The sequence below is a fragment of the Sminthopsis crassicaudata genome, chromosome 1 (assembly GCF_048593235.1).
Source record: "Sminthopsis crassicaudata isolate SCR6 chromosome 1, ASM4859323v1, whole genome shotgun sequence".
Taxonomy (NCBI): domain Eukaryota; kingdom Metazoa; phylum Chordata; class Mammalia; order Dasyuromorphia; family Dasyuridae; genus Sminthopsis; species Sminthopsis crassicaudata.
In genome coordinates, this window is record NC_133617.1 from 64,379,818 (window position 1) to 64,393,029 (window position 13,212).

The 13,212-nt window shown below is 43.7% G+C and overlaps 1 protein-coding gene across 3 annotated transcripts in view; it reads left to right on the forward strand.

Annotated features, from left to right (window-relative positions):
• TJP3 (tight junction protein 3) overlaps window positions 1–13,212 on the forward strand; it is a 61,291-nt gene that overhangs the window by 44,709 nt on the left and 3,370 nt on the right. For all 3 annotated transcript variants that reach the window (XM_074307706.1, XM_074307713.1, XM_074307702.1), the window contains exons 4-17: window positions 635–737; window positions 985–1,351; window positions 3,131–3,234; window positions 3,549–3,711; window positions 5,281–5,389; window positions 6,584–6,621; window positions 7,032–7,104; window positions 7,574–7,730; window positions 10,351–10,459; window positions 11,014–11,239; window positions 11,587–11,801; window positions 11,995–12,090; window positions 12,617–12,687; window positions 12,938–13,148. In XM_074307706.1, the coding sequence (XP_074163807.1) occupies window positions 635–737; window positions 985–1,351; window positions 3,131–3,234; window positions 3,549–3,711; window positions 5,281–5,389; window positions 6,584–6,621; window positions 7,032–7,104; window positions 7,574–7,730; window positions 10,351–10,459; window positions 11,014–11,239; window positions 11,587–11,801; window positions 11,995–12,090; window positions 12,617–12,687; window positions 12,938–13,148 (2,042 nt within the window). The remainder of the gene's footprint in view (window positions 1–634; window positions 738–984; window positions 1,352–3,130; window positions 3,235–3,548; window positions 3,712–5,280; window positions 5,390–6,583; window positions 6,622–7,031; window positions 7,105–7,573; window positions 7,731–10,350; window positions 10,460–11,013; window positions 11,240–11,586; window positions 11,802–11,994; window positions 12,091–12,616; window positions 12,688–12,937; window positions 13,149–13,212) is intronic.

Genomic DNA, 13,212 nt, shown 5'->3' on the forward strand with positions numbered 1-13,212 from the left:
GAAAGGCTATTATTTTGTAGCAGCAAAGTCTTCTCTCAATCACAATCAACCTAGGACTATCCTAAGGGAATGAATAGGTTCAGATTCCCCTTCTTTTCCCTCTCCATCTCATCTACCAGGAAGGCCTCTGGGACAGACTGGGGTATCAGTTAACACACCCACTATAACTGAGGCCATCAAAGCCGCCGGCCCATGGTGGTGACGTGGCCCTAGCCCTGCCCTGCCAAGCTAGCCCAGAATTGGTAAACAAGGCCTTAGGAGAGGAAATGCATAAGAGAAAATATGAGTTAAAAGGTAAGAGAGGGAAAAGAAAGGAAGGGAAGGAAAGGACTGAGATAGAAAGGGAAAGAGAAGAGAAGACCCAGATTGGGATTGGGAAGGATATGGAGAGGGAGAGAGAAAAAGGGGAAGGGTGGGAGAGGGGCTGAATGAAATAAGAGAAAAAGAAGGGTTGAAGGGGGAAAAAAGAAATTGGGGATAAAGAACTGAAGTTGAAATAGAAGGAAAGTTTGATTGAAATTCATTGAGAAAAATTATCTTTCTCTACCTACCTCTGGATTTCTAATCCACAAAACTCCCTAATAAGATCTTGCCAGTGGCTGTCTTTCAGAACTATGTCCCCTTCCTCTGCCAGGACTGGAGATCATATCGTCATGGTGAATGGGGTTTCCATGGAGAATGTGTCTTCGACTTTTGCCATACAGACCCTCAAGGCTTGCACCAAATTTGCCAACATTGTGAGTTGGCCCTAGTCCTAAGTGGGAGGACATTAGGGACAGGGAAGGGGGGTAGCAGGCAAGATATGGTATCAGAGTTTCTGGTGTGAAATTACTCTGGGTTGCAGGGTCCATCCTCAAACAGTCAAGCTATGGCTTGTGACTGAGTCATCCAGTAGTCAGAGGTCAATGTTTAAGGGGCAAGGATTATGGGATCATGATTTTGAGTTTATATCTACTTTTCCCTCTCTATTACCCACCCAAACAGACCATAAAAAGACCTCGAAAAATTCAGCTACCAACTACCAAGACCAGCTATCCCACTTCAAGCCTGGGCCCCAGCCCACAGAACCAGGGGCCACCATGGGACCACCAGGACCAGGAGGAAATGGATCACAGCCGGGGCTATGAGGGTGACTCTTCCAGTGAGCGCAGCTCAGGCCACAGCTGGACTGAGCGTTCTCGGAGGCGGAGTCGAGCTGGTAGCCGCAGAGGTCACAGTCGGGAGAGCCGGGTAGATCGGCCAGATGGAACCAATGGGCTGGCCCTGGTGTCTGGCTTCAAGAGACTACCAAGGCATGATGTATTGATGAAGCCAGTGGAATCAGTGTTGGTGAAGAAAAAAGAGAGTGAGGGTGAGGAAAGTTCTGGATTTATGGGTGAACCAAAGGGCTGGTTCATTGACATCCGACCTTAGTCCACTTTGAGGAATAGAACAGAATAGAATAGAATAGGCACTAGAATAACCCGGGGCCCACACCATGATGCCAGGTACCACATTTGGCATAAATACTGTAATGATCAATGCCCAGCTGCCCACTCTCAAGCCAAAGAGCCCTGCTTTAAGAGTTGGAGAACCCAACTCATTCTGCCACTCAGAATATGTACAATAAACAAATAATAATACAACAACAAATGAGTAATAATAATATCAGCTCAGATATAGAGCAGTTTAATATTTGTAAAGTCCTTTACATACCTTTTCTTCTTTGATTACCACAACAACCTTGTTATTATGTCCATTTTTATAGATGAAAAAATTGAGGCTGGTATAAGTTATTTGCCAGGATCACATAACAAATGTCTGCAAGTCAATTATCCCCTAACCTTGTTTCCATGTGTAAAATGGGTCTAATGTTAACATAACCTACCACCCTTGGTTGTTTTGGGGAAACATCTTTATAAGCCTTAAGCAGTGGATAAATATGAATTGTTATTATCACTCTGGGTACCAGAGGAATATCTTTATGGGAAGGCAGGTGCGGTGTCTTATTGGGTCATTCTCCCTGAGGTTGGGAAGAGAATTGTCTTAACTTTAGTTACATTTTATCTTTATAAAACCAGGTGAAAACATGGGGACACAGCTATTCTCCTGGATCATTGACTCTAAAGGCAACATTTTCCCCTTGCCCTCTAACTCAGTGCCACTCAGCTCCCCTGCCAGATTGGTCTGGCTATGTTGAGCAAAGCTCCCAAAAGTGGCTGTTTCAGATAGTCTGCCCTCAGCTCACCCTATATGAAAGGGGTTTGAGATTGAGCTAGAACTCCATGTAAAGCAGAGACAGAGTAACAGATAGTGGAAGGAACACTAGTTTAGGAATCAAAGGACTCTTCTCAGTGACTCACCTTAGCCTAGCCTCAGAGTCCTCAGTATAAAACCATAAGTACTTGAATAATCTCTACAGTACCTTCCAACTCTACATTCTCTGCTCTATAAAAAGGACTTGGACCAGAACTTCAAGAGACCAAAAAAGTTATCTGGCCTCATCTCTGCATTTTGCAAAAAAAAAAAAAAAAAAAAAAAAAAAAAAAAAAAAAAAAAGGAAAATGAAACAGAGTTGGGAAATGGCTTGCCCAGGCTCATTCAAGGTGTGAACTTCAAAGGTGGAATTGGAATCCAGGCCTTGTGCCTCCAGAGGGTGTTCCTTCTACAGTAGCATAGTGGTGATCTCTCAGGTTTTTTCCACCTCTCCCATGAATGGTCCCAATCTTATAGAAATACCCTGAGATCATCTTCCCCAGAGTTAGCACCACCAAGCCCAAGCCTCTGTCTCTGACTCTTAGGAAGCAGCTTGATTCATTTGCCCATCCTTTATCTACTCAGTGGGCAAGATCAGGCTTCTTTAACCTCTTGAGTGAACATTAAAGACCTGTGTGAAGCTCTCTCTGACCCTTCAGGTACCTGGCATGGGGCTGCAGACTAGAGGAAGCTCAGTTCCTGGGACCCAAACTCCCAGACACATCCAGGGATATGATTCTGCACTCCTCACTACTATTCAGAGATTGGGAGACTTAGCTCCCTAAAAAATCTTTGTCTGGAGAGTCCGTTTCCCGTAAGGGAATCCTGATCCTTAACCATGTAACCCACACTCCCTTGGTCATGCTTTAGTCTTTCTTCTCTGGGGCCTCTGCAGAGTTTGGCGTAAAGCTCGGCAGTCAGATCTTCATCAAGCACATTACAGAATCAGGCCTAGCCTCCAAGAGCAAGGGACTGAAGGAGGGTGATCTCGTCCTTAAGGTGAGCTCTGGGAAGGGTGAATTGGAACTTCCTTGGGGTTAAGGGGTAGCTCCTTTACCACCTTCTACTCTCCCTCAGCCACTAAAAACAGGATGTGGAAGCTGGGCAGTAAGAGCTCTTTCTATTCCACCCCCTACTCTATTCTCCATGGGTTCATACTCTGTGGCTAGAGCTCCTTGTCTGAGTTCATGTCTGGCCAAGATAGGATCCCCCCAGAAGATTGTCTCTTTTTAGGATCACCCATGTCTGAATATTTTTCAAGGGCCTTAGTCCCATCCTCTCTTCAACTCTTGCAATCTGGTGGAACCTTTCAGATAAATGGAGTGTCCAGCCAAAACTTGTCCCTGAATGATACCCGACAATTGATCGAGAGGTCAGAAGGGACCCTGACCTTATTGGTACTCAGAGATCATCAGCAGTTCTTGGTGAACATCCCCCCAGCAGTCAACAGTGACAGTGAGAGTTCTGGCTTGGAGGGTAAGGATGGATCAATGGAAGGAAGGGGGAGGAACATATTCTCTGCACCTGCTTGTCTCCAGTCCCTACCTCTGCTCTTAACCTAGCCTTCCTTTCTTCACCATCTTTCCTCACTTGAATTCCCAGACACCATACATTTCAAATTCTCCTAGCTTTCTAACCCTCTTTTCTAAGTCTTCCTCAATGGTTTTCCCCTCTTCCTCAATCTAGTGACTTTATATTTACCAAAAGCTGTCCTCATTCCTTCTCACTGTGCTCTCTCCTTTGGCAGTCTCAATCACTCCTGAGTTCCAACTGTCCCCTCTCTAATAGAATTCATTGGTTTGGGAGACTCCTAATAATGCAAATGACTCCTAGGGAGTTACCTAGAGCACTCAGAGCACCAGTAATTCCCAGTGCTGGTAGGACATCCTAGTGAAGATATCCTATAAACAGATAAAGATATGGGTTTGTAGCTAGGAAGAAAAGTCAGTAATAAAGATTTTTTCATAAAGACGTGGTCTAGTGGGTAAAGAGCAAGCCTCAAAGCCCAGAATATCTGGATTCAAATTCTGTCTCTTACAAATTACTAGTTGTATGACATTAGGTAAGTCACTTAATCTCTTACAGCCCCAGTATTTAGCACAGTGCCTGGCACATCATAGGCACTTAATAAACTTTATTTCCTCACTGGTGATCATAATACCTACCTCCCAAGATGATTGTGAGGATCAAAAGGATAATATTTGTAAAGCACTTAGCACAGTGCCTGACACATAGATAATAAATGCTTGTTCCCTTCCCCCTTCTCCTTAATAATGCTCCTTTACGCACCGCACCGCCTGACTAATCCTCCTGCATAAGTCTCATGATGTCATTTCCACTCCTCCCTCCCCCCTCAAAAAAAATCCTTTAACAGTGTCCTGGCTGCTTCCCAAGTAAAATCCAGACTCCACTGCCTGGCTTCCTGGGCCCCCCACCATCTGGCACCACCCTTTTCTTCCAGCCTTATTTAGCCTTATCTTACACCATTATTACCATTCTAGCTAATCTGAATACTCATCTTAGGTCCTTATGTCACCTGTACATTTTCTGCCTTTACTAATGGGATACTTGATTCTTGGAACTATACTTGTAGCCCCCATCCAACCCCAACCTATCGAAACCCTAAATCAAATGCAGGAAGCTTTCTCTTCTATCCATAGCTAGTAATGCTGTTCTTTACATAGATAGCACTGTGTTTGCTCTGCTGATTGTGTAGGATGTGATACAATGTTCTGTGTTTGTGTTTCTTCCCTCTACTAGAGGCAAACCTAAAGGGAAGGACCAAGTTTTGTGTAAACTTTGTATCTTTTCTGTGGCACTGGGTACTATCATGTTGCAGTACAAAGTGGATACCTTAAAAGAGTTTGAATTGTATCCAATCAAATTCAGATTCACAATTGAGAAGACAGCCTCTTTGTGAGCGCTCTATCCTCTTGGGGATGATAGCATTAATCTTACTGTTGCTGTCATCTTGGAAGGCCCAGGGAGCCTGGGGAAATGAGGCAAGGAGTGATTGTTTGTGACAACGATCTTTTGCTGTTACAGACATCTCTGACATTGGCTCAGAGCCTTCCCAGCCGCCCCCATCCCACGTGCCCCCACCACCTGGTGGCAAACGTCGGGTTTCTGATGCCAGCTGGACAGAGTCTCCTCCGTAAGTGCTAACATCACACACTCATCTGTTTTTAATGTCTTGGAACTTGTCTGTTTCTAATATGCTCATTATAGTCAATAGTTTGAGTGGGGGGAACGTTAATCTGTTTGTGGTAACTCTTGCCAATGACTGATCTTGAGGGAACTATTAGCCCTCTTCTTCTCCACCTATTACCAGGTGATAAATGGAATTTGAAATATGGAAGAGAGTTTCCAGAATGCCATAATCCCTACTCTCCAACTACAAGAGAACTATAATTATAAAGAGATTAAAAAGATAATCTGTTATTTTATTATATACTATTATAAAAATAATCTATAAAGAGGTTATTAGGAAGCTTGTTTTTGAGGTACTGGTGACAAGATGGATACTTTGAATGTCCAAAGATTTGAAAGTTTTGGGTTAATGATTGGAAGCAGAAAAAATGGTCGGTCTGTGATGAGAGTGTTGAAATTGGGCCCAGTACTTAGTGGTGTAAGTTAAAGAAGGTGTGGAAGAGGAAGGCTTCTGGTTCATTTTTCTGGACAATGTCTCAATTTCTGATGTGTACCCCAACCACAATCTGTGTTCAGAAGAAGTAAATAAGTTTTGAGCTGTGTTTGTGGGGAGAGAGCAGGTGCTAGATTGAGAAAGGGGCAGGGATCACCAACTTGTGTAGCTGGTCAGACAGGTTGTGCCCTGCATCCTTGTCCCCATGGAGTGAAATCAATATTTAGGTTTTATGATGGCAAGGTATGGCAGATATTAGAGCCACAGTACAAGAATCTGTGTGTAAATGAATCTGTCTCACCTAGGGTCCTTCCTCCTCATGAACAGAAGTAACTCCTGCTTGGAAACTAGAAAATGCCTCTAGTAATATGGGAGAAATTCCTGTATCCATCCCCCAGGTTTTAAAGACCCTTTGGTCTGAGTATACCATCAACTCCTATGCAAGGACTCAGAATAGGCAGAAAGCTACAGGGAAAACTGTCTAGAAGGTTGGAGTACAATGATTTCTAGGGGGAAGAAGGTATTAAAGAAGGGATAATTATTTCCTTATCAATCAAAATGATCTAGTCAGAAATCATTTCTTACTGCAGTTACAGCTGGACTCAGCTTCTCTCCTTCTGCCCACCCCCAACCTCTCCTCACACACCTGGGGTACTATTGAAGCTGATCCTATACCATCTTAACTTTAATCTTTTGTTTGACCAGGGAGGAATCAGTGGAACCCGGATCTCCTCAGGAATCAGGTGAGAGAAAGAGAAACTATAGGCATTTCTATAGGGTTTGTCCATTAGACTTCAATCTGGTACTATCTGGGAGTGTTTGAAGGTTTGGGGCCCTAGTTTTACTCATCTGTGTAGAGAGGGAAGGGCAGCTGTCTTGGGGCAAGGGCCCAGACCATCTAGTTTGGTCTAAACCTGGCCAGGGACACTGTGTGGGCCCAGATTTTAAAGGCTATAAAGGGCTCAAAAGAAATTTTAAAAGTTCTAGGAATCTCAGTATTCGGGCCATACCTGCAGGTAGTTTAGGGTGTGAGTTGGGCCTGGAGAGTCTAGAATGGAGGAAAAGGAGGGAGGAGCATAGCATTCTGTGAAAGAAAGGGGAATTATGTGGTGAGACACAGAATAGAGTGGAGGGATTGATTCTTCCCTTTTAGATACCCAGGAGACCCTGAGAGAAAGCAGCTACAACATCTATCGGGTCCCCACTAGCCAAAAACAAGATTATGGGTAAGTGTCCTAGTCTAGGGTCCCTGCTGTCACTGTGACCCCCTTAGACACACATATTCATACTTTTCCATTGCTACTATTACCCCAGTACAAAAGTCACCTATTCTTGGAAGCCAGGGAATCCATGTATGAATAATCAAGGCTATTAGAAACCCCATAGTCCAATGCCTCATTTTACAAATGGCAGAATAGGCTTAGAAGGGAGAACATAAAAAGCATTGTTAAAAGTACCTTCCATTTCTACCATTCCATCCCCTATCCAAGTCAATAGCACCTGTAGAATGCAGGTCAAAGAGTTAAGAAGATTTTATGTAAACTTTCAGTTCCCTCTCAATTTTTAGATGATGAAATTATATCAAAAAAGGGGAAAGACCTACTCAGAAACACTTATAGAATCAGTCTCTTCAACTTCCAGTCCAGGCCTGGATAAGTTTCATGAGCCTAACATTTCAATCCCTTACCTCCCCAGGTATAGCCCAGACACTCGGGTGGTCCATTTCACCAAAGGTGCCACCATTGGGCTCCGTCTAGCTGGGGGCAATGACGTTGGCATCTTTGTATCAGACGTGCAAGAAGGGAGCCCAGCAGATGGACAAGGAATTCAGGAAGGAGACCAGATACTACAGGTATATAGGTTAGCTTGGAGCCAAAGAAGGATGGGGCAATGGGAAGCTAGATGAAAACCCTGTCCCTGTCTTTTCAGAACTTGATAACCTGGTAGAAGCCCCATGTTAGACCAAATTAGAGGATGAATATTCTTGGCCCAGGGTTCAGCCTCTGTCAGTTCAGTTATTTTGGTTTAGAGGGAATACAATGCCCCATTCCCATTTTTCTTTATAAAGAATCTTATAGAAATTAGAATTTCATACTTGAAAAGTCCCTTATCTGTTATATCTGTTATAACCCATCCCTGAACAAGAATCCACTACAACATATCCATTATGCCTTTATTTAAAGCAGCGGTCCTCAAACTTTTTAAATAGGGGGCCAGTTGAGTGTCCCTCAGACTGTTGGAGGCCGGACTATAGTAAAAACAAAAACTCACACTCTGTCTCCGCCCCTCAGCCCATTTGCCATAACCCGGTAGGCCACATAAACATTCTCAGCGGCGGCATCTGGCCCATGGGCCGTAGTTTGAGAACTCCTGGCTTAAAGACTTCCTTCCAAGAAGCAGAGAACCCTTCCCTCTAGTCATTGGGAGACAGAAGCCATTTATTTTACTTTGAGATTCTTTTAAGCATTAGGGAGTCATTCCTAATCAAGTCTAATTCTGCCCTTTGGTGCCAAACAGAAGGGAAAAAAAATCTAATCTTCCATGTAATAGTCCATTCAGCACTTTGAGAAAACTATCATATTCCCTCCCCACCCCAACTCCCAGTATTCTCTAGGCTTTGCAAATTTCCATTCTTCAATTAATGCTCATATGTCATGAAGTAGATGCTTTTCATCATCTTTTTTTGCCATTACCTGAATTCTCTCCAGCTTATCTATTTCCTTCCCCCAATATCATACCCTAATACAACATTCTCGGCAGTACAGCAGATTTCACATTGGTATTGTCTTAAACCAGGGGTTCTCAAACTATGGCCTACGGGCCAGATGCGCAGACTGAGAACATTTACACGGCCTGCTGGGTTATGGCAAATGGCCTGAGGGGCGGAGACAGAGTGTGAGTTTTTGTTTTTACTATAATCCGGCCTCCAACAGTCTGAGGGATAGTGAACTGACCCCCTATTTAAAAAGTTTGAGGACCACTGCCCTAAACATTGCACATCATTAACTCACATTGAGCTTGCAGTACACTAAAACCTCCAGATTTTTTCCAAATGAATTTCTAGCCATGCCTTCCCCCATTTGGTAATTGTGAGATTGTTTTGGGAGTTTTATCAAAGTATAGAAAAATGTTTTTGCTGTTCTTTATACATTTCATTTTTTAAAAAGATTTGGCCTCCAGATGTCTTTTAGAGATCCTAACCCTATCATGTAAGATGTTCATTAAACTACTAGTTTTATGTAATCTGTAAATTTGATAAATTTTGCCAAACATACTTTCAAACAAGTCATTGATAAAAATGTTAAATAGCATAGAGGCAAGTACAGATCCATGGGTATCCCTTGAAAATCTGTTTCCAACTGACGTGGAAGCATTGAGGCCTACTCTTTTGAGTCTTTTCATTCATCTGGTTCCCAATCTAATTTTATTGTTATCCAACCCAAAATCTTCATCTTTTCTTCAAAATAAGATGAGAGACTTTTTCAAATGCTTCACCTGGTTAATCAGTCTATTAACCTACCTAAAATCCTATCTTCTAAAGGAAGCCTTTGCCCAATCCCCTACCACCACCACTCAGCTTTGAATTCTAGTGCTCTCTCTTAAAATTATTTCCTCTTTATCCTGTACTTAGTTTATTTGCATATATTACTTTGTTTGTTGTCTCCCTCATTAGATTGTCAGTTCATGCAGGCAGAATGAATGTTGCATATGTTTTGAAAATTAAGAGCTTTTTTAAAAATCAAAAAAAAGAAATCGCATCCAGCAAGTGTTTCAGTGCCTTGGGTTGTGGTTGCTTGCACACATCCAGAGCAATTCAATATTCTCTTACTATCTTTCCATTTCCCTGGGACAAGAGCTCTGCCCCTAACCAAAGATCATTCTCCTTGATAGAGAAAATGACAACAGCATAAGTAGAGAAACTTCACCTTCACAAGGCCTTCTTTGTCCTCCATCTAGAGTAGTGATCCAGTATTTCTTTGATCTTTCTCTCTCTTTTTTTAATGTAGCTGAAAAAGGTTATGGATCACACTCCAGAATGTCCATTAAGGCTTACACAGTAATGTCATTCTCTTTTTCTCTCCCTCCTTTCCAACCCTTGCCACTTTAGGAATAATAATAATAACATTAATAGTTATAATAATCAATAACAACTAGCATTTTGATAGTGTTTTAAGGTTTGTGGATCCTCACCAACCCCTGGGAGAGAGGTACTATTATAATCCTCATTTTACAGAGGAGGAAACTGAGTCTTTGGGATTAAGTAACTTTGCCTAAGATCCCACAGTCAATGAATATCTGAGGCAGAATTTGAACTTTCCTGACTGAAATTCCAACATTACCTTTCCACTTTGGTACCTACTTGTGCCAAGTCTACCCAGACTCTGCCTACAGGTGGAGAATGCTACCATCCAGCTTTAGAGTTATCATTACCTTATTCCTTCCCCTATTCCCACCCTATTCCCACTCCACAGGTGAATGAGCAGTCATTCCAGAACCTGACCAGGGAGGAGGCTGTTCAGTACTTACTGGGGCTGCCCCCAGGAGAGGAAATAGAGCTGCTTACTCAGCGCAAGCAAGATCGTAAGTGGGGTTGGGCTGATGGGCTATCCTGCCTCGGGAAACTTGGGGACATCTTTACTGGAAGTACAGGCAAAGGGCAGGGAACCCTTTTAGTCAAAACCCTCATTGAGTGGACTAAACCTGAAAATAGACCATGTGCTAAGGCCATTGTACTCTTAGACTTCCCCATGATCAGCTCGACAAGTGGAAAGTGTGGATTTTGGCACTGTCCCTACCATCATGGGGAGACCAGAAATTCTGCCTTCCTCAACTCTCTTGAGTCCCCAAGAATAGGGGCCTGGATCTCCAGACTTCTCCCAGTTTTCCCTCTTGACTATGATACATGAATCAGTTCCTAGGCGAGGGGAGAAAGATTGTGTGTCCCCAGCCACGCAAGTCTATAAAAAGAGCTCAATGGGGAATGGAAGCCAATGATCCAATCTAATTTGGTTTAGTACATAGAGAGATGTTGGGTCACTCCTTCTCTAGTTCACTTTACACAAGTGAGATAATAGATGTAAAGTATTTGCAGATCTTAAAGCACTCTACTCTATCCTGATTTCTTTGAACCTTAGTGTTTAGGAAGATGGTCAAGTCAAGTGTAGGTGACTCCTTCTATATCCGTACCCACTTTGAGCTGGAACCAAGTCCACCTCTGGGCTTGGGCTTTACCCGAGGGGACGTCTTCCATGTTTTGGACACATTGTACCCTGAGATGGGAAGAGGTGGCAGCTGGCTGGCAGTTCGCATGGGCAGGGACCTGACAGAACAGGATCGGGGCATTATTCCCAACCAAAGCAGGTGAGACCCCTACGTAGGGGGGAATTGTGTTAGACAGTGGTCAGATGGGAAGACCAGAAATGGGGGGGAAAAGCAAGCAATCAAGTTAACAGTGATGTGGGAGAGGGAAAAGGTTTGAGGAGGAAGGAACAAAGAATCTAAGCAAGGAGACTCTATCTATCCTGTCCCTTTCCTATAAACTCAAGAGTGTTTGGGGAAATTTGCCTGCCTCCTGTTCCTCTGTGGTAAACTCAAGGTCAGTGTCAGGAAGAGAACTTCAGCAATGACTAAATAGAGAATCACAGACTCAGCCCCTGGGAATCCTTGAGCTTTTGTTGCTTTGGCTAACTATCCCTTTTATCTCACAGGGCTGAGCAATTGGCATCACTGGAAGCTGCCCAGAGGGCTATGGGCTCAGGGCCTTTCTCTTCCTCAACTGCCACAGGAGCCCGAGCTGAGTTCTGGAAGCTTCGGGGCCTGCGTTTAGGTGCCAAGAAGCATATGCGCCAAAGCCGTGAGGACTTGTCAGCCCTGACAAAGCAGGGCAACTATCCACCTTATGAGCGAGTAGTGCTGAGGGAAGGTTAGTTATGGAATGGATAAAAGTTGGGGGAACAGGGGTCCAGAACATTTAATTATCTCTTGCGATCAAGAAGTAGAACACCTAAATGACCTAAAGTTATACTGTGGGGAATCTTGTATCAGAGCTAGGGATAAGGGGAGGTTTGAGAAAAAAATGAGTTGCATCTGCTAATTCCTTGCCTGTTCTGTCCCAGCCAGTTTCAAACGTCCTGTGGTTATCATGGGCCCTGTGGCTGATGTGGCCATGCAGAAGCTATGTTCTGAGATGCCTGATCAGTTTGAAGTTGCAGGTGAGGAACCTAGGCCCTCTTATTCACCAGTTCTTCACTAGCTGTTCCACCTTCAGCTAAAGGAACTTACAGAAGGATATGAGGAGTAGGCTGGTTAGTGAAGTGGTAAAGTTGGTAGGATTGGAGGTAGGATTTGAAGGATGGCAGAGAATTGAGAGAAGAGTCTGAAATGATCCTGTCACACGCTGGAAGGAGTCTGGTGCTTAGATGGAGTTTCAGGAATGAGCATGAAATGAAGCTGGAGATCAAAACTGAAGACAGATCATGTATCTGAATACCTGGGATTTAATTTAATCTTGAAAGCAATAGGGAGTCTCTGAAAGTTTTATCAAGAAGCTATAAAAATAAGCAATCCTAATGATCATGTATTTTCAGGAGCTTCCCAATATAATTCCCAATGGGAGAGTTCTCCTAAAGACTGATTTCATCTAGGCTAAAATGAGCAGCTGGTACACAGAGGGAGGGGGCGGGAAATGATTGCCACCCTTCCAAATTCTAACTGAAGGAGCTGCCTTCATTCCTACAGAGAGTGTCACAAGAACAGAGGGTCCCTCAAAGGTTGTCAAGCTGGACACAGTGCGGGTGATTGCTGAGAAGGTGAGTAGAGCAGAGAGAGAAAAAGATAAGGATGTGAAGCTGAGGCATAGGGTGTAGAATTGTGAAGGGCATTAGAGCGTAGAATGTTATAGAATGGACCAGCAGACAAAACAGACTTTTGAAGATACAATGAAGTTCATCTGGTCCAACTTCCTCATTTTACAAAGAAAATTACTGAAGTGAAGGCTTCAGGGTATGGTCAGAGCCCAAGCTTGGGTTTCTATTGCATCTATCTCTTTCCCTGAACCAGGACAAGCACACTCTGCTAGATGTGACACCTTCTGCTGTGGAGCGCCTCAATTATGTGCAGTATTACCCTATTGTGGTGTTCTGTGCCCCTGAAAGCCGGACAGGGGTCAAGTCCCTGCGCCAGTGGTTGGCACCCACCTCTAGAAAAAGTTCTCGCCGCCTCTATGCCCAAGCCACCAAGCTGAAGAAGTACCACAGCCATCTGTTCACAGGTGAGACCAAGCTAGGTGGCTCAATGGATAATATCAGACTTGGAGTCAGAAACACCTGCATTCA